Raw genomic sequence first — 21198 nt, 5'->3', positions numbered from 1 at the left:
TAGGCACTACCGGGTACTACCGACGAAACTTAGTTGTTACGGTACAACATAGTAGGCGACTAGTGTACGCTCCATACATAAAAGCGTTGCCGCTAGTTGCGCTCTTAAACATTGGTCTCAGTGCGGTAAAGGTAAACATTCGAGGGATTTCCAAGTGGTTATTGTTTATTATGTGATTTGAGGAATTGCGGCAATGGCAGACTGGGTTTACAGTTTACTAAAGCGGTTTTACCAGCGATTTTTTCCTACAAATATCCTGCAATGGATGCGAAAACAGCAGATTGAAAATGGTCCAGACGAATGTTATGATACAACCGAGTTGCACTCGTCTTACCTTCGAGATGCAGAAGAGCATGAGACGTGGTTTCCAGAGGTCACCAATATAAACCAGCTACCGTATTCGGTTTTAGTAAAGGTAATACAGTGCTCTACATTCGTTGACATGCCTCTAACAAATTAGAATCACCTTTTTAATAGTTTATTCATGGTTTCATGGTTAATTAGTGCTTATTTTAATAGTATAGCAATAAAGATATTAACCTGAGTACCCTAAATAAATTTGCTCCAACTTAATGGTTTATTGTGGTTTGACTAAATTGTCAGCCATACACCTAATAACCTACAATCAAAAAATACCTACAAAGTTATAAATAGCATAATTAGAAAGGGGCATAAAGCGTAAAGAATAGAACACATGTGTTATGTTACAAAACACCCGTGTTATGGCAAGACAAAAAAAGTACATTGATTCACATGTTGTCCAGATTGTTTGGCCCTGGTTTAACTAAAAAGTGCCTGTTTTTCGCTGTTGCACAAAATGTTATACTGTAGCATATATCTCATTTAAAACCAATATATTTTACAGATATTTTCCTACCTTTCTGTGGAAGACCGACTATTAGATTTATGTTTTGTGTGCAAGCACTGGCATCAGGTCTGCCATGACCAAACTTTCTGGAAAGAGATTGATTTTTCAGATAGATCATTGGTAAGTCTAAATTTTAATATACTTTTTTTTTTTTTTTATAATGTGTAAAACTATAAACAAGACTCACAACAGCTAGGTTGCTGTTATTATGATTTAAATCTGGGCCCTGACACAGTGGTTCGAGCCCTCACCTTTAGACCAAAAGATACGGGTTTGAGGCTTGACGCTGCTACCATTGTTGACGTTTTAAATCAAGTGTCCTGAGATAAGAAGCTTAAGTGTCAGCAAATATTCCAAACCAATGCCCCTTATCATATTGGTTCCATAATTTGTCAGTCATACAAAAAAATGACAAAGAGATAAAATAAATCACCCACAAAGTAACAAGCAGACATAAGGTGTTTAAAATACAACATCTGTGTTATAACGGATGTCGTTGTCATGTCACTGGAGGATTAATAAGTTGCATATATTCATTAATGGTCATACTCTTACTAAATATTTTACCAATTTATCATGCGCTGTTATGAGTTATGACTAATATTTTGTTTTATTTTAAGCCATTCTGTACTATTGTCCATTAAATATGATTAAATAAAGTTTTTAATGTTCGAAAATCTTTACAAAAAAGGTTACAGATGAAGTCCTACTAAGAGCTGTAACATTTAGCAAAAATGTTCAAAGTGTCAACTTGCGTGGAGCTTCAAACAAGCGTTTAACCAGAGAGGGACTTATAGCTCTCTCCAAGGCTTGCCCAATGTTAGAAACCTTGAAGCTCACATGGTATCCTAATTTCTAAATAAATTTTTAACTATGATCCATTACTTTAAACTTGTCTAGCTGCAAATTTTATTTTCTTGGGTTGTTTAAAAAACACTTTTGCAGCTACAACAGAAAGTTTTGTTTTGTTAATTGTATTTGTTGTTTAAAAAATGTTTATGCACTTAAGTTAAAAGAAGTATTTTTACACTTAACTTAAAAAGTAATTCATTCCTTTTTCTAACTTAACTTTATAAAACTACTAGAAAACCATGCACTATGTGTTCAATCCACTCTAGGATAACACTACTGAAGTTAACATCACTGTGTTTATTCATCTCAGCTCTGCTTCATGTTTGAATGAAGAAACTGTTATTTCCATGATTCAAAACTGTCCACGATTGAAACACCTTCAAATTGCCATGATGGGTTTAACGGATGAAACTATGTTAACGGTGATTGTAATAAATTACACTGAAGAAATGCGTGTAACTTAGTTATCCTTACGTAGTGGGGCAATGACAGTGGTTATAACATAAGTGTTCTGTTTCACATACCTCTTGCCTGCTTACGAGTTACCACATATTTAATTTTTTGGGTGATTTTTATTCTATTTTTTCATTTTTTATAAGTTTTTCTAAGCTGTAGTTAAATCTAGTTTAGGCCTTTCAAAAATTATTTTGGCAGTTACGTAAAATGTGCAAATCATTAGGTACTAAAGTTATTAAACTGTTGCATTTTTAACAGATAGCAAACTGCCTTAAAGATTTAGAATTCCTCAGTGTTAACAAGAATCATGTAATAACTGATGATGGAGCTATTGCTGTTATAAGAAGTTGTAAGAAATTAACAACATTGAGAATGGAAGATTTAAAGGTATATATATATTTATATCAATATCAATGTTGTAGGAAAAAAAATTTAAACTGCAATGCCATGACTAAACTATTTTTTCAACTGGGATTTCTGTACACTATGTGAAGTACACATGGTATGGCATAAATGTTTATATTATAAGCATAGGTTTAAACATGGCTTAATGTTAGAGGTGTAAGCAGTGGCAGTGACATGTCAGTTTATGAAACAAGGTTGACTTTACATAGTTTGATACCCAAGTGTTTGTTATGACTTTATAGCAGATCTATATTCTACCACATTTAGCTCATTAATTACTGCGGTTTCCCATGTGTTTGACAACTATGAGTGTAATTTAATTTTGGCTATAGCCTATATCACCCCCAAAATTTAAAAAAAACATCAAAAACGTTATGCATAGGAATCAAGTTATACTTTTCACAATTTTTTTAGATGTTTCAAATGTATCTAAAAATATATATGTAATATAACTGATGGCTGCTACTGACTGCCTCTCCAGATGACAAAAAATATTTTGCTATTCTGCCAGATAACGGACAAAACTATCGCCGAACTTGTAGCACGCGAATCAACCAATCCAACCATGGTTGATCTAAACGTCGAAATGGCAAAGTTTGCGCCAAAATCTGCTGAAAGTTTGGCTAAGCTGAAGAATTTGGAAGTTTTTTATTTGACGCGTTGTAAAGGCTTCACTTATGAGAATCTGAAACCGATTGTTCTCAGCATGACAAAACTGACGAGGCTCAGTCTCTGCATGAACGATGAATTGGATAACAGGTTGAGTATTTTTCTACCTTTATTTTAATATTTTAACACAGCAGAACAACTGATCATGATATTTTATATAGTTGAATTTCTTCACGGAGACCTGGGATTTATTTTTTTCTATATAGTTGAGGCCCTTATCGAGGAGCTGGGATTTTTTTCTATAAGGTCTTTATCGAAGACCGGGGATTTATTTTTTTCTATGTGGTTGAGGTCTTTATTGACGACCTTGGATTTATTTTTTCTTATTAGTTGGGGTTCTTGTTGAGGAGCTGGGTTCAAATTTAACCCATTATCCCAACACCAAAGCTTCATATATGTGTTGATCATGTAACTAGTGTGGCTCTGGTATAATTAATAACAAAACAGGAAATAGGAGGGTTTATATGCATATTAAATATGGTTACTTCATACACATCGTGTTGGCTGTTGGGTATTGGTAATGTTATTTTACACAAGTCACAAAACATTTGTAGATGTCAAAAAATAAAATAAGTTACTCAGCCAACATGGTTTACCGTAACTTCCATACTCTTAAAACATATGGATATTTAAGTTTTGGAAATGTTTTTTAAATATATAGAGATTTGGCAAGTTTTTTTTACCTTTAAAAAAATGCCATAGTTTTTGGTTGAGTTTTATCCTTTAAAAAAGCCATAGTTTTTGGTTGAGGTAATATCATTTTTTTCCAGAGTTGCAAAACTGCTGGCAATGAATTTAAAACAACTGAAAGATGTTTTTCTAACATCCATTCCAATCGATGATTCTGGTAAATATCAATCTTTTTCACTGTAACAAATAATATAGTAGGGTGGGGGAAGATAACAATTAACGGTCTATGAGAGTCGTAAGGGTACGTTTTTTAATTCTTTTATTTTTTTTAGATAACTACCAAATGGGATGAGAAAATAGAATGAAAAGGTGTCCCATCTTCCCACACCCTACTATATTAGTATGCTAGAAGTGTATAAATGATTATTTGTGTTTATATTGATATTATAAATAGTAATAATAATAACTTTTACAGTGAAATTTTTGGAGTATCTTTATAAAATTGGGTATAGGCCATCCAAAGTTATACAAAAATAGAAAAAAATTAAATTTTTAATCTAAAAATGTTTTGTTGGACCTATGTTTTATATTGCTAAAGTATTCAACTACTGTTAAATTCCCTTTGAAAATTATACAGCATTAATTGAATACAAATTCCAATGCATTGATATTTATTCAGGCATGGCTTGCTTTGCAAGGCATGGAAAGAATCTTGAAATGTTGGACGTTGGTTACAGCAAAGTAACAGAGAAAGGAGTGGAGAATGTGTGTCAGTCTCTTCCAAAGTTAAAATGGCTTGGATTAACCAGATGTGAAGGGGTAATGTTTTGTTTTCTTGATTTTCTATGTTATGTTTTGGGGAACTCAGTGACATTATAGGTCCATTTTCTTTGAATAGTTGTTCTTTTTTTTTTGCTCTGTTAGTTTTACACCAAAAAAAACTTTCACAAATGAAAAATTTCTGATTAAAAAAAATAAAAAAAACTCTTGGATGCCTATTAATTCTCTATTGTTAACCATAAATAAAATTTTAGTATTTAGGAGAAAACCATACATAGACATCATATAGTCCAAACGCATGTGTCAGGTGTTTTATTAAGTTATCAAAATCTGAAATTCAATACAGAATTATAAAAAGTATTTTTTTTTAATTTTTATTATTTTTTTCCAATATAGAGAAGGTTGGGGTAGGATGGGACCTGTTTTTATTCTCTTTTTTCGTCCCATTTGATAGTAAATAAAAATTTGTTTTGGAATTATATACCCGTATCCCCACGACTCCCATAGACTGTTGTTAATTGTTTAAAAAACAATCAGGATTTTATTATGTGGTAAAGGTGTCCCATCTTCCTTCTTCCCCCACACTACTATATATATTTTTTTTACTAAACAAATTATTTTATTTTTCTACCACGCAGGCAAACAAGAAAGAAGTTGAAATTCTTGCGCATCGTTTTTCCCACGTTCAGTTCGTCACTTTCCTCCAAGATGCCAAACGGATGTTGGTGAAGAGAGGATGTTGGGATCACTCCTTCAATGGGGTCCTCACTGAAAAGAAGATCCTGGAGCAGATGTCAAAAGAGATGCCTCCTCCGTACCACAGAAGAAAAATCGCATCCGGAGGAGTTATTGAATATTTCGATACCCGAATATGAGAAATTTGTCATAAGCGTCAAACTTTTTGTTTCATGAGAAATTTGTTACTAGCACCAAACTTTTTTATTTGTCATTGGCTCAAAACTTTTCTAAATACAGGGGAGGCACGGATAGCTACATGCACACCCCTATGAAAAAAATATTCAATATTTAAATATAATATTAAGAGCAAAATATGCCTACCATGCCACCCAGAATTTGCGCCTATAGACTTGATTAGAATCTTAACATACTTTGCAGAAATGATTTGCTAATGTTATATATTTTGAAGTATTATATGACTAAATTACTTTTGTTACTCTTCTGAAAAAAATGTAACTATTTTTATTCCATCTTTTGTTTTTGCTAAACCACATCATATGAATAGATTAGTGCAAAAAATACATTTTTAACAAAACACAAGAGTTTCAAAGTTTCGCTTTTGCTTGATAATTAGAACAGCAGAATATTATATGATGTACTAAGAAAATAAAACGTTTATTGCTTCTTGTGGATACTCTGTGATATTCTAGTTAATACCAAAGATACATAGAATGTAAGAGATAATTATCTTTCCAATGACATGTAAAAAATACTTGCAAAAATTCATGTCAATGGCATTTGCTGTTAACTTTTTTATTCATTTCTGAACTAAATCTGTTTTGGATTTTTCAAATTTTTGTAAGTTTTATCACACACTGGTGATAATTATGGCTGTTTGGTGTCTTATTCGATAATTTATGCAAAAAATTGTTTACATCTTCAACCACGTTTGTACTACAGATTTAGATGTTCTCGTTAGCTGTCAGCGTGTTTAGTTCCATAATTTGAACTTAAAATTTTTTTTTTTGATTTTCTGTAAAAGTTTCCCACATTCAAAGTAAGATAATGTTTATATATGTATATTGGACAGTACTTCTGAATTGAATATTTGAACTTTGATTACAAGTTTTCATGAGGAACAGAATGTTCTCAACTTTTATGCATTGTTATTAAATTGTGGATAGTTCGTTTATATAAAATACATTTGAACGAGCTCAATTTAAATTATCTCTAAGTAAATGATGTATATATTTATTCTTGTCAGGCAGCGACAGTCTTTATAACTCGAGTGTTTTATTACATTTCGTGTTACCACCTGTGTAATTTTTTTATATAAGCTAGAGCAAAAGAATTTATTAGCAAATTATTGTGTAACAAAAAAAAGTTCCTTGCTGCATGCCCGGGACAAAATTTCCAAGACAGGAATGCAGAAAGTAGATCTTGTCCATGTCTGGTCGCGACATTTTAAACTTGGGCTATATTACACTAGCACAACAGTCTCCAAATTGGGGTCCAAACAGCAGTTTCAGAGGGTCCGCAATGTTGTTGTGACGCGATAATAAAGTGGTGTACATGAGTGTGGTTTTTGCATTTTTCCTATAGCTTTGATTTTTATAGGGCAGTGAAAGATCAAAATAATTGCAAAGGGTTCACCAGGAAATTTTTTTTTTAAAGTTTGGGAACCACTGCACTGCTAGTAGCTACAACCAAAATTAGTAGAGGCCATAACAAAGTTGTTTGTGTCCGACATTTTGGATCATGAATGGCCCATACAAATGCATTCATTTTTGGTTGTTGTTTTGTTCATGTTGTCTATGTTTTGTTATCCATGTTTTTAGTTCATTTTTGATTCATGTTTTTTTTAAATTATATTTGTACTACAACGTGAACAAATTTACCGATAACTTTTTGTTTTACAATCCGTTTCTGAACCAAATAGCTCGATCATGTCATAAACAATTAACAATGGTCCATAGGAGTCGTGAGAATACAGTTTTATAATTCCTAAAATATTCATTTTCTACTGAATGAAAAGGTGTCCAATTCTCCCCAAACCTACAATATGCTGAACGGCACTCGTGTTATTCTTCACCAAACAAACATTACATCAAGAATAAAATACCACTAGTTCAGACCACTTTATTGTAAAAAAAATTTCAATAATACAGAGAATTACATTTTCACACGACTAGTGGCTCCGCTGTACAAAGGTGATTAAAAAATTATTCTGCATAATGACTATGCTGGAGTTCTGCAAACTGATGCAACTTCCGAATCCGGGATCCAAGTTTCACCTGGAGGAACGTTACTACTCTGCTTAGCCACATCTTCTACCGCCCTCATGACACGCAAAATGTTCCCTCCGCTAATTTTTTTCAAGTCATCTGTTGCCCAGCCTCTGCTCAGCAACTCTCTGATCAAGTTAGGATAAGTAGACACGTCTTCTAGGCCCTCTGGTACACTGAAAACGGGATTTTAGATTTCTTTTTCCAAACAAAACATGCTAGCTTACCGTGGCACACCATCATAATCTGCTCCCATACCGAGATAATCTGCTCCAATAAGATTTTTGACATAATCAAAGTGATCTATAAACAATAAATAAACAACAATGATTAAAAAATTTGAGTCAGCAAACGGCAATTTAACATTCTGTAATTTCTGCTACCAGGTGTAATGTAATTAATGGCCCGCAGATAGGGATACTTTTGGAAAAAGAGTGAAATTTTCCACATTTGAAACCCCTCCCCCCAAAAAATTCTGGCTCTGCCACTAAACATAATATACATTTTCTGTCTCCTCTAGTAACTACATACATATGGCAGATAAAATATTGAAATAAAATACCTTTTTTCTAGTGGAGGAGCCGAAATTAATATACCATTAATTTAAAGTGAAAAAAATATTGGCATCACTTACACTATATATATTGTAAGAATTTCCGCAAAAATGTAAAAAACTTGCCTGCTACATTGCTAATATTGGCTTTAGGGCTACAAGTGACATAGTCATTGTAAAAATTGACCATCAGAATTCCCTTGTTCTCGGCCTATAAAAATAAAGTGACTTATATGAAATATGTATGTTGTTTAATTAAAATATGTATGTTGTTTAATTCATTCTAGTAGAGTGGTCTCTTCCTCAGAGTTATGCTGCTTACTGCTATTATCATTTAACAGCATTGGCTCCAACACATTGTTTATAAATAAATTGCCCAACTGACAATAAGTCGCGGAGTGTATGAAGTCACCACTTATAGTGCGTAATAGTAATGGCATGGATGCCTAGGGTACATGTCATCGTAATTTTTAAAACAAGGGTGACATCATAGGTTTTTACACCCTAGTTTTAGGCTAACAGATTTTACTCTGCTGCGAGGTATCTTCTCCACATTAATCAATGAGTTTCCTGATGTTTCACAACAACGGGTGTAATAGAATTTTAACAATGTCACCAAATTTATTTATTTTTACTTGATAAAACATAAATTTTTTTCTACGAACAGAACACCTGTGCTATATTAATAAAATACCTACAAGTCGTTTTAAAATATCATCTGGTACATTCCTTCTATGGTCGCACAATGCACGAGCGGAACTGTGACTGTAAATGACTGGAGCAGTCGTAACATCAAACACATTATTCATTGTCATATCCGATACATGAGCTAGATCCACCAACATGCCTAAGCGGTTCATTTCAGCAACAACGAGCTGCAAAAACACAATATTTACTTTAAACAAAGTTACTTTGCATTTCAAATTAAATATACATGTATAAAAAAAAACAAAAAAAACAATATAGTAGGGTGGGGAAAGATGGGACACCTTTTCAATCTATTTTCTTTTCCAATTTGGTAGTAAACAAACATTTAACGATTTTTTATAAAACTTTATCGTGACGGCTCCCATAGATCGTTGTTAATTGTTTAAAACACGATCAGGATATTTAGTTATTATGTGTCAAAGGTGTCCCATCTTCCTCCACCCTACTATATAGCAATAATTTTTTTTTGTCAGTTCAATTCCGGTAGCAATGATTAAAAACTACAAAAATCAAAGATAGGATATAGCGACAAAACGACAGTTGGTATAAATAAAACATTTTAGTTTAACTTTAAGAAAAAAGCTAATCGCATAGCAAACAAACAATGAGCCTTTCATATTTAATACACACCTTTCCAAATGCTGTAAGTCCTGTTGTTTTATTGGTATTAAATGCAGTGGCCCTGTAAACAGAACACTGTGATTTATCATAACAAGAAATTTATTTACTTTTTTGTACAGTAGCAAAGACCAAATTAATTAAAACAGCAAAGAGAAGGGAATTAGCAACAAAATAACAGTAGTTAAAAATATGTTGGGTGGAAAAACTACTATTTTTAACACGCAGATAAAAGTGTAACTGCTGTGACTATGTTTGGTTAGATCAATTTTTAAAACAAGGTTGACAGGAAGTGTTTTAGCCTATGGTCACCCCAGTTCTACGCCTTTAAACTTTACAGTCTTGTATTCAACACATTAAAAGTTCCATATATTTCACGCCACGAATGTAACTACATTTTAAACAAAGTCACCCCAGATTTAGTTGAAAATCTAAAAACCGCGACACCTATGACTTAATAACGTAATAAAACCTTACCATGGTGTATCGCAACTATGTGTCAGTGTCATATATCGAGTTCCAAGGTTAAACAATGTTCTTAGTGCTGCAAGTGAGCTGTCAATCATGTGACCCCCTTCAATACCAATCAGACAAGCAATTTTTCCCTCCTTGTTTGCAGCCATGATTTCTGCAAAATATTTTTCAATTAGAGAGTTGTTAAAACATCATTTGACTTTTAGTTAAAATCCATGTTTGGCAAATTTAACATACTGGAACAAAAAACAATGGATATTTTAAGTTATCTGTTTGAATACAATGACTATGTTAATGAAAGTGTAAATGTAGATTCTTATGCATGGTGGGACAATCGTTATTACCCGAGAATTCTATTTTAAACATTTCATGCCTGCTCTTAAGTTACCATATATGCAAAAAATGCAACACAACTTACACCAAGTCGAAATTGTTTAAGAAATTTCTTATAAAAAGGTACATTCACCACGCTTTACCATCAGCAGTTGTTGTGAACTGGAAGATTAGTGGATTAGCTTCGGTATATCGCCTCACTACGTCGATTTGTTCAATTCCAAGTCGAACGGCATCTTTACCACCAGCTGCACAAGCACAGTAGCATGACCAGAACTATAAATAGATTATTTACCAATATAGATCGTACAGATTATATTTATAGTACTGTGGGGTAAGATAAATAACAATAACCACTTTCTTTGAGTCGTGAAGATACGCTTATAAAATTTTGTAAATAGGCTTTATTCACTACCAAACAGAATGATTTACGAGAATGTTAAAATGGACCATCTTACCATGATGTACTATATAGCGTAATATATATATTAGTTTTATAAAAATATATACATTTCATTATATAAATATAATATATTACCATATATCGTATTGGGTATTATATAGGACAAAATTATTTTATCCTATAAAATAACACAGTATAGATTAAACACCCAACCAATTAAGTGCTGCACGTTTAATTAGCTCAGCATTTTCAGTATTTTATTTTATATTTGAGAAAACTGTTAAAGGTAATTAAAATGGCCTGCATTCCTTCTTATTGTGTTGTCTAGAACTACCATTGTATTCAAAGTGAAAAGGAAAGCAAATATTTAACATGAGCGACTCTGTTTAAATTTAAACAGTAAATGCATTCAATGCCATCAAAGAAAACTCATTTTACCACACCATAAGTATTTATTACACATTCATAAGGGACACAAAGCATTTTTGCAAACAAGATTTTTTATTTCCTGAAGCAGTCTCTATTTTAAAGAAGTTTTTTCCTTATCTAGGCACCAATCAATTTTTATTTTATCAATCAAGGTTTTTATTTAAAAAAGTTCTTTCTTTACCTGAGCACCCATTTTTCCAATTTTCATCCGTGGAACATCAGTATGTGAACCATTATACAGTTTAGAGAAATTCTGGGTCATAAAGTCAATGTCATTAATTTTGTTTTGCAAATGACGCCGTAACTGGTATGGCCAATCGTTATGGCTGAAATAAACAACACAAATATAATATTCAAAAGAAGTTAAAAAACAATTAAAAATTAAGAGCTATTGTAAAAAATAGTTCTGTATACCAAACATGTTACAATATCTGATATTGTAGGGTAAAGTGAATGTTGACAAAAAGCGATTATGTTTTATAGTTTGTCAATACAAATAAATGAGGGGAACTTACATTACACTTGTGTACATATTATCTTAAATAGTAAACCATATATTCAGTATGGGAAAGGTCCTGAAGTCGCATGCTATAGAACCTGTGATTTAGGCTAAAGTTGGCTCATTACCTTAAATAAAAGGAAATAAAATAAAGTTCATTTATAATTTTAATAGCAATTTGTATTTAATTCATAAATTACTATTTAATGTTTTTAATTTAAATATATGTGAATGAATAAATGAATGAATGAATGTGCCCACTTTATCCTCACGTGGCCAGAAAACAAGCAAAATTTAAAATATGTTTCTGCTTAAAATTTTACTATTTAACCATACCCACCCATCTATAATGGGAACCTCAGTTAATATATTTATTGCAGCATCTCCTCCATTAACATTGTTTTGTGATAATGCCAGCGGTACAGCAATCACGACTGCTAACACAGCAACTGCTAGAAACGCACCTGTCAAATATAAATCACCTTGTTCATTAAAAGCTATATGCTAAGCGTGTGGTTAGCTATAAAAGCATTAGTTGCACGAAATGGACTTTGGAAATACACCAAACGAATAATAATATGATGCACGACAAATGTTAATGACTTTATAAATTAAAAAAAATTGTATGCTAATTATATGGTAAGCTATAAAAGACAATAATTCCACAAAATGCAATGCACAAAACTATTAAGTATATATAGTGCTACAGCGCTACACAGTTAATTTATAAAAATTTACATTAAAATGAGTATTTCAGCGTTATTTCAGCAATAAAATTTGTTGTTGTTTTTTCCAAATGTACTTAATCAACAAAAGAAGTGGACTTACCAAGAAATATAAATATCCTGTTGTTGCTTTGCGACCCCATGGCTGCAACTGCTTCTAAATTCTCTTCAAGACTTACACTAATGTACAATGACGAGGTTTTATTCCCTGATAACTTTTAAGACCCACTTTATGTGTTTGCTCACACCAAACATGCTGCACAAAAGAAAATTTTCAGTGAAGAAGTTGCAAACAAAAGAAGTGTTTCTTATAAAATAAAGGTAGGTGCAAATCAAGTGACTGATTAATCACGAATTCCTTTTTTCAAAACAATCTTGTTTTTGCCAAAATGACTTGTGTTTGCAAAAGGAATTATGATTCCTGCAGACAAAATAAGCTTAATCAGCCATTACTTGCCATACGTCACTTAATTAAAAATATATTTTGTCATTTGTTAGGACACTATGACAACAAACAATAAAACTTGATTAATGTCATCATTATAAATTAATTTCGCCATTGTAAATTTACCTTGTTAATAATTAACATTAAACAACCAAAGACTAATGGACTGGGAGCCACTGTGTAAACTGTATCGTTTTCGTTCAGAGATGGGCAAACTTTTTAACCAAGGGGCAAATTTAGCTTCCAGTTGATAATAAAGCTCTGCACAGGTGCTTTTAAATGCACAGGTGCATTTTAAAAGGTTTAATTAGGTTAATGCCAAAACAGTAATAAAACTATCCTACAGCGATACATAAATAGCTGGGCCAGATCTATAAAAGCAGTTTGCCTAACCTTGTATGTACAATGACAAACAACAAACAAGTATGAAGTTAAATCGACAACAATTTATCAGTACGTAAGAGGAACCAAGTTCATAGACGTTCCTCATTTTCTGCAGGTAGCAGCCGTGTGCAGATGTATTTTACTTTCGTGAATAATTTTTACTCTTTTAGGAATTCTATACTAGAGTAACAAAACTTTGAAGCATTTTGTGTTGTTTTGTGGAAAAGTAGTGCAGTTAAATGTCTCTTAACGCAGGTAAGCTGTTAATTGTAAGCTACATCAGTGAGTAAACTAATAACCCATTAAACATAATAGAATGCAATAAATTGCAACATAAGAGAATGCAATTTATTGCTCAATAAATTGCAGCAATAAATTTTTTTTTTACTTAAATTTTGTTAATCTTTTTCCGTAAAAAAATTAATGGTTACACAAACAAATGACCAACATTCCTTACACGTAATTGCACAGAAGTAAATATACATATTAATATATGATCCGTCCGGCCGTGGCAAAGTTGTTAGCGCACCTGCCTCTAACACAGAGGTAATGAGTTCAAGGCTCAACGCTGCTACAATTGTGGGCATATGTTTTCTTGGGCAAGAAAGTTAACAATAATTGCTCCAACCTAGTGGTCACTAATGGATTGTCCAAATTAACTGTCATACATAAAAATATATGTGGTTACTTGTAAGGTGGCATGAGGTGTATGAGACAGAACACCCATGTTGTAGCGACTGTTGTTTTTTGTCCCTGCGAGGATAAAGCAAGTTACATTTATTTATTTTTTGTTATTTACAGAATTACAAGTGTCAACGTGCATTGATTCTGTTCCTAAAGCTATAACCAATTTCACTGACACCGAAACATTCACCAAAATTGTTAAGGAAGTGGAAAAAAAAGAGAAAGTAATTTTTCACTGTAATGGATATCCTGGCACTGGTAAAACACAGACTATGCGAAAACTGGCTGAAAAGTTTCCATATGATAGAAAATTAGGTTTTGTAAAGTGGTACATACAATGTGAGGATGAGGGTCATGCAGTAGAGGAGGAATTGCAAAACTTGGTAAAAAGAATGTTTCAGCATAACTTTATAACAGAGAATAGAAAAGTTACCACCATTGAAGACTTGAAGAAGAACATTGTTGGCTCATTCGTAAAAATGGTTTGTGAATTGGGAAAACCAGTCTTGCTTATTCTGGAAGATATACCACGTAAACCGCCCCAAGTCGTACTTGATCTCCTACGTTCTCTTGCAACTGAGACGACTGCAGACTGGTTTCACATTTACATTGCCACTCGGTACAAGACTGTACTCCATCATGGCGAAGCTGATAGTACTGTATCATATACAGAGTTCCAGATGAAAGGTTTCAGTGAGAAGGAGAGTCTAAAATACTTATTGGAAGATCAGGAACACCCTGATGCAGAAAAGGAGGCTGCAAAGCAAGTATTTTGTCGTTTCAGTGGATCAATTCTTGGATTACAGACTGCAAGAGGTTTCTGCAGGTCTAATAGTATCTCATATGAAGATTACATAACGAAACTGAAGAATGATGAAAAGGAGCTGCACAAATCAGAATGGGAATCAGAAATAGAGGTTTATGGTAAGAGCGCTCCACATATTTTTCAGGCAATTACATTACCATTCAGAAGAGATCGCCCACAACAATTAGAAGTCATGTCATGCTTGTCATACTTGCATCATCACAGTATTCCAAGGACAATTTTGACCAAGATTTCCCAGCATTTAGCCACTGGAGAGACAGGGGATTTGAATTCAAAGTCAGGAAAATTAATCAAAGAATTGATTGAACTCAATCTCTGCAAAAAGGAAACAAACGAACAAGGGGAATTTATTACACTGCATGAAGTTGTCTTGCATGCATTCAGAGTAAAAACCACACATGAAGAAAATTCTCTCAAAATAATGATAGGTGTACTGGCGGGTGCTGTGACCAAAGATACAAGAGATCCAAAAATGATAACGGCTATGAAAGGGTACGCCCCACATGTAAGAAAATTACTGGATCATGCAAAAGAAGCTAAATACATCAAAGATGACATCATGGTACAGTTACAGTTAAGTGAACTATATGAAGCTTATGGTGCAACAGAAAACAACTTTGAATATATGAGCGAAGCTTTTGAACTAGTAATGAAGCAGCTTGGTACAGAGATAGGTAATGAAAAAAAGCTACAACCTTTCATCTGTCAGAATAAATGTAGTAAAAATATCAGCGATTGTGCAGATAAACTATTAAGAATTGTCAAAACAAAGTCTTTGCCTGTTGAAATTATTCAAAAGTACGAAAGTGAAGTTATGTTGGTGCAAGACAAAGACTGGGACTTTATGGAGCAACAGGTTGAAGATAAAGTCTTGTTTCAAAGGGCAAGAGAAATCTTTAACAAATGTGGAAAAATGAATCAAGACATTTTCCAAATGCTACGTGGTTGTAAAGTGATTCCAACAGAAGAACAACATCAAAAAGTGTTTTATGCGGAGAGGCTTGCTTCCATTTTCCATAATGCAAGTAGAGTCATTCTGTATTCTAAACTAAATCCGGAGGACAAGAAGAACAGGCTTGAAGATGCTCTATGGTTGTCATGGCTGTCTTCCAATTTGTCGATAAAATGCAGGGAACATTTTGGAGTCGGTTTAATTTATGAAGATATTGCTGTACAGGCAGGGGCAATACCCATCCAGCTAAGCTTGTATCATTATCCTGAGGTTTCTGCTGCAAAAGAGATTCTGCTGAAGATGAGAGAAACCTGTGATGAAGCATTAGACAAGCAGTTTCCCGATAAGAGTTGTTGTCCAGATTGGCTCATTATCAACGAGACAGAGAGCGAACTGTATAGAAAGTTGAGCATCAAGAGATATCTGGTGAGAATACACACCAGGTTGGTTAAAGGTAAGCTGTTTGTATGCATACATTTTTTCAGCAAGTGTTTCTCAATCAATTTATAGTCTCAAACATGTTAAAAGTATGATATTGTAATCTTAGTCTTTTAGTAATAACATTACAAAATCAAAGCACTCACAGATTTAGCAACTAAATTTTTATCTTCAACCAACAGTGTTCCCTCGATTGAGTTTAAATGTTTTCATTATTTTACAGATGATCCCAGCCACTACAGAAATGTAGAAGCTGATTGCACAGACTTGCACCAACTTGCTCTACAGCACCTAAAAGAGTGGGAGATGGCAAACAAATGCCTCATTTATGTAGGAAAGCTCTATGCTTCAGGAAAAGAGTACGTCAAGGCATTAGAATGCTTTGATGAATTCCTGAACCAACACCAAAACAAAAAATCCTTTCTACGTCCTTGGGCAGTATACAACTACACAAGAGCTGCTGTCCTGCTTCAGGGAGAATTGAAACTTCGCGTCGAAAAACAAGAAAGAGCGAGAGCTTTGTGTGAACAAGTCCTTGAGCCAACCATAAACATGAGCACAGCTTTAAGAAGCAAAATTCAAGCAGAGTTAACAAAATTGGGTGATATACCCAATTAAAAAAAAGGTGCACATTGAAGCTTATAATAATTATGCTTATTTATGCTTATTGTCTATGCTTATAATTGTGGTAATTCATAACATGAAGCGCTTTGTTTTATGTAGCACATTTACACTTCAAGTGTCACTTCTTATCATATCACAAGACATGGGCATTTACATATAATGTTCATGCCCTCTATTGTTAATATTTAACGGATCTGTGTTGTTAGATGTCACCTAACTTAACTGCTATTAGCATAATGGTAAATCATGAAATGTCATAAAACATGTGATGCACAATTGTTCTTGGCTGTGGCATAGAAATTTCCATATGTACAAATATTAACATGTTTAACATATATGTAAATTTGTACATATTTAGACTATATATACATTACATACATTTGTATTTAGCATGTGTAGATATTTGGCATTAGCACCACATTCGTAATTTTATGCTGTTTTAAATTGTGTATTGTTGTACAAATTGTAAAAATGAAAAAATATCTTTATTGGATCCAATCCTTTTTTGTTGTTATAATTTAAAAAAACTTTGAAAAATTAAATATATATATATGGTTTAAAAACTTTGTAAATATATTACAAAATATGTAACTGTTGTGATGTTAATAAATTTTTCATGAATGCAATTTGAACCATTTTATTAAATGTATAAAAGAATTGTCCGAAATCGCATAAGGCAAAAGAAAGAAAACGCATTTATCACACAAAATGGTTGAATGTCTGGGATACAATTTTAAACATTACATGTCTGTAGCAAAGATAAAGTTATCACAGGAAAAGAACTTGTCACTTTAACCTGGTTTACAAGCTGTCAGTTGGACAGGAAGTGTTAAAACGTTTAGTAGTTGCCAATAATAATAGCAGTAACTGGTGAGTCTATATTTTTTAGCCTGGTCTTGTTAATTACAAAGAAAATTGATTTTGTTGGACATTTTTGAGTAGATATCAGTTTCAGGACAATGGGATTTTCTTGTGCTGTGTGTGTTATTTTGGTAAGCATAGCAGCTCAAGTGTGGGCAAGTTGTTTGACAAATGTGGATGCTGATAAAAGGATTGATTGCTATCCGAAACCATACGATCAAAGCACTTGTGAAGCTAATAAATGTGTGTGGTGTACTGGTGAAGCATCCAATATACCAACGTGTTTTATAAATGAAACAGAACCGTTCAAAAGTAAGTTTTATTGTGGATTTTAACCATTTTAGAAGGGATCACAAATAAAGATAGACAAGCATGTTTTAAATATTAATTTTTTTGCTAATGCGTGTACAAAACTACATTAAATTGTATTTTTTGGTCATTCTAGGAATTTATTTTTAGTTGGGAAACTATTGGTTTATTTGGGGGATTGTTTTGTTATTGTGCCAAAACCACTAATAGAGTTATTTAAAAACACTTTTTTTTATTTACCCTATGCTAAACCAGTAACGAATATACATTAAAACCTTACACACACAGTCGTCCAAATGGCAGCGAGCAACTGTCAATCAAAAGATAATTGCAAAGTAAAAGTAGATTGCCACCCGGACATTATAACTTACCAACCATCTGAAGAATTATGCACAACCCGTGGATGCTTATGGTTTGGTTCTGATGCTGCAACGAGTGAACCAAAGTGCGTCTATTATAACAATAGCATTGTTTCTGCGTTTCCCGTTTTTCCTGGAGGTAAAATCAATATTCCATAAATGATAATATAACACTACATATATACAGCAGATACTGGCATTTAATGCGGTATATTTGTATGGTGTGCTATTTGGGAAAAATGGGCCAAATCTTACTTAAATCACATATCCCACATACAATTGAATTCTTACCTATAAAATAAATTATGGTGCGCTAAAACATGAATATTGTTTTTCTATACCATCCTAGTTTCCTATTCAGATAAGAAAATTGGAGACAGGACTAACAGTAACAATTTATTATAGTATTTCCAATATACGAGATAGCTTCTACTTGTACAAGCTGTGAAACGTGTACGAACAAAGTGCAATGTCTCGCTCATATTCCAAGTGACCAGGTCACTGCAGAACGGTGTGTAAGGGAAGGTTGCCTATGGTGTGAATGCACTAATGAATGTATAGTGGCGGGCACATCAGGTGGGTCAGGGTCACAACTCATACTTGTTAATATCAAACATATATATATATATTTTTGTCTAATCCATGTAAAATTGCAGAAAAAATGATTAAGCATGTTCTGATGTAAAAAGGTTTTAAGACACGTTTTTTGCTTGCTCTATTTAACTTTATAAAAAAAACAAAGAAATAAATATAAAGAGAAAAATAGAGAAATAAATATAAAGAGATTAAAACATTAGTTAATTATAATATTGGAGATGTATAGTGCATTCATATTATATATATACTTAGGTGTTACAAATGCTTTTATTCCAAAGCTCTAGCAACCCTGGGATCACAATGCTATTCATGTGACAACTGTACAGACAATGCTTACATGGTTGCCAGTAATAGTGACGATTGTAAAAAGCATCATGGTACATGGTGTGAAAAGAGAGACACCAACAAACAGTGCATAGTTCTTCATGATGTATCTGAAGGTAAAAGGGTCAAGTTACATTATGTTTGAATCTAAATACGGGGTGCAGCATTCTGTATAATGATGTCATCCACAATTGGTCAAAATATACTAACAATTTTATAAAGTAATAATTGTGAAAAAAATGAACCTTGTTTTTGTTGGATGTTCTATTACCCTTTTTGCATGGTCACTTTTATGCGCGTAAGTACTCGCATATTTACTCGCAAAAACAAAGTTAACACGCATACCGTCATAAGCGTTTGCGAGTAATATGCGAGTACTTACGCGCATAAAAGTGACCATGCAAAAAGGGTATATGTCTTCCAAAAAAAGATAAAGATTCAAAATTCTAGATTGGAAAGGTATTTTAGAATACCTCCTAATTCTGTAATGTGCGTCCCTAGAATTATCTGTCCTAAAACAGTAAAATATTCTTTGGGAAAAATGTATGTTTATAACGTGGAGTTTACCTGAAATTTACAGACGATTGCACGATTCGCCGTGTTGGAGAGGAAAACTGCAAGTCATGTACCACCTGTGAGGAAATCTTTGATTGCTCGACTAGTGTCAACGAAACAGCGGTCACCTGTGAATTAAAAGGGTGTTTGTGGTGTTCAAATACCGCGAACCAATCGACGTGCAGATACGGGTCGAACGGATGTACGTATATTCTATATGGTTGTTATTTGGGCCAATTTTAGAGGCGAAACAGCGACGGCATGGTTTTAAATTTTACCGCTCATTCTTTACAACGTATATAAACGTACATGTTGAATGAGTGCGGAATGTGTTTTCTTGCTGTTGCAGCGGTAACTGGTTTAGGCCTAATAAAATAAACATGTACAGTAGGGTGGGGGAAAATAGGACATCTTTTAACTCTCGAACTCACGAACATGGACCGTTGTTAATTGTTTAAAACACGATCAGGATACTTGAATATTAGTTGCTAAAGGTATCCGATCCACTCTACTATATTACTCACTAGTCATAAATTTATTGGGTTTAATCGCCATGCTTTTTAACTGACGCTCTTTCCCACAACTTTTAAAATAGCCTAGCGTGTTTTAACTGTCGTTTTGCGGTTAATTGCCTTTTTCAATATCATTGTATTCGCTATCATTTTCGAAGAAATAAATAAAAATATATTGTATTTATTTAGATACCTGTATGAACAAAGACGTATGCGGTGTCCAATATCCTCGATACCAGGACATTGAGTTTAAGAGAAGTAACGGACAGCGCCCCCACACGACGAAGCTTATGGAAGTACTTTGCTACACACAGCTTGGTATTTGGTCGGAGGATTTTTCCAGTCGGTGCATTTCTGCCTCTCCGCTCTACTTGGCACCACTATTTCGAGATATAGAAGACAATGCATCTTTGGCCTAAAGGGCTACAAATTTCTCAAAATATAATATTTGCATAAAATCTAAGTAAAGAATCTGTTTCGGTGCTAATATTTATAATCGTGTTTTACTCAAGACAAACCAAGTATGCTGTAACACTGTCAATTACGTTGTTTCAACGAAAATAAAGTAAACGTTACTCGAAATTTCGATTGTCGTAATTTATATGCAGATTGAACATAAAAACAGCCATTTAGCCTACGCGGTGGTAAAGAGTAATTGTAGGTTGGGGCAAGATGGGACGAGTTTCCATTCTATTTTCTTATCTCATTTGGTGGTAAAAAAAACATTTACAGACGAATTATATAAACCTTAGACCAGCGACTCTTAAACAGCCTTGTTAATTATTCAAAAACGATCAGAAAAATTGAGTTTAGGTGCCAATACTGTTCCATCTATACTACATAACCACAGTACTACATAACCAAGAAAGCAACATGCACAAGGGTCACCCGTAAAGCTCTATTTCTTAACGTGTGATCATCGACTACAAAGCTAATACATACGTTCTGTGCAAATATAGCCCA

General features: G+C 33.4%; 4 protein-coding genes across 4 annotated transcripts; 3 read left to right on the top strand and 1 right to left on the bottom strand.

Moving 5' to 3' along the window:
• The first annotated feature begins 47 nt into the window (after positions 1-47).
• Positions 48-6562, top strand: LOC149738800 (F-box/LRR-repeat protein 17-like). Its single transcript, XM_089874065.1, has 9 exons — positions 48-415; positions 866-988; positions 1560-1711; positions 2031-2142; positions 2435-2563; positions 3093-3340; positions 4021-4097; positions 4560-4699; positions 5299-6562. Exons 1-9 carry the CDS (start codon positions 194-196, stop codon positions 5533-5535), a joined length of 1440 nt encoding a protein of 479 aa, XP_089730191.1. The 5' UTR covers positions 48-193; the 3' UTR covers positions 5536-6562.
• Positions 6563-7452: 890 nt separating this feature from the next.
• On the bottom strand, positions 7453-18380 carry LOC149738798 (dipeptidase 1-like). Its single transcript, XM_089874084.1, has 11 exons — positions 18260-18380; positions 12469-12621; positions 11981-12104; positions 11323-11467; positions 10453-10585; positions 9980-10130; positions 9515-9566; positions 8875-9051; positions 8303-8387; positions 7851-7926; positions 7453-7799 (listed from the first exon to the last, which is right to left on the bottom strand). The coding sequence occupies exons 2-11, from the start codon at positions 12506-12508 to the stop codon at positions 7577-7579; spliced, it is 1206 nt and encodes a 401-aa protein (XP_089730210.1). The 5' UTR covers positions 12509-12621; positions 18260-18380; the 3' UTR covers positions 7453-7576.
• Positions 12616-17338, top strand: LOC149738799 (uncharacterized). Its single transcript, XM_089874052.1, has 3 exons — positions 12616-13449; positions 13996-16110; positions 16318-17338. Exons 1-3 carry the CDS (start codon positions 13434-13436, stop codon positions 16710-16712), a joined length of 2526 nt encoding a protein of 841 aa, XP_089730178.1. The 5' UTR covers positions 12616-13433; the 3' UTR covers positions 16713-17338.
• LOC149738797 (uncharacterized) lies at positions 17489-20817 on the top strand. Its single transcript, XM_089874086.1, has 6 exons — positions 17489-17891; positions 18177-18386; positions 18653-18823; positions 19123-19284; positions 19749-19925; positions 20425-20817. The coding sequence occupies exons 1-6, from the start codon at positions 17678-17680 to the stop codon at positions 20652-20654; spliced, it is 1164 nt and encodes a 387-aa protein (XP_089730212.1). The 5' UTR covers positions 17489-17677; the 3' UTR covers positions 20655-20817.
• Positions 20818-21198: the final 381 nt, after the last annotated feature.

The sequence above is a fragment of the Ciona robusta genome, chromosome 3, assembly GCF_009617815.1.
Source record: "Ciona robusta chromosome 3, ASM961781v2".
NCBI classification, from domain to species: domain Eukaryota; kingdom Metazoa; phylum Chordata; class Ascidiacea; order Phlebobranchia; family Cionidae; genus Ciona; species Ciona robusta.
The sequence above is the reverse complement of the archived record's forward strand: the minus strand, read 5'-3'. Positions and strand labels throughout refer to the sequence as shown.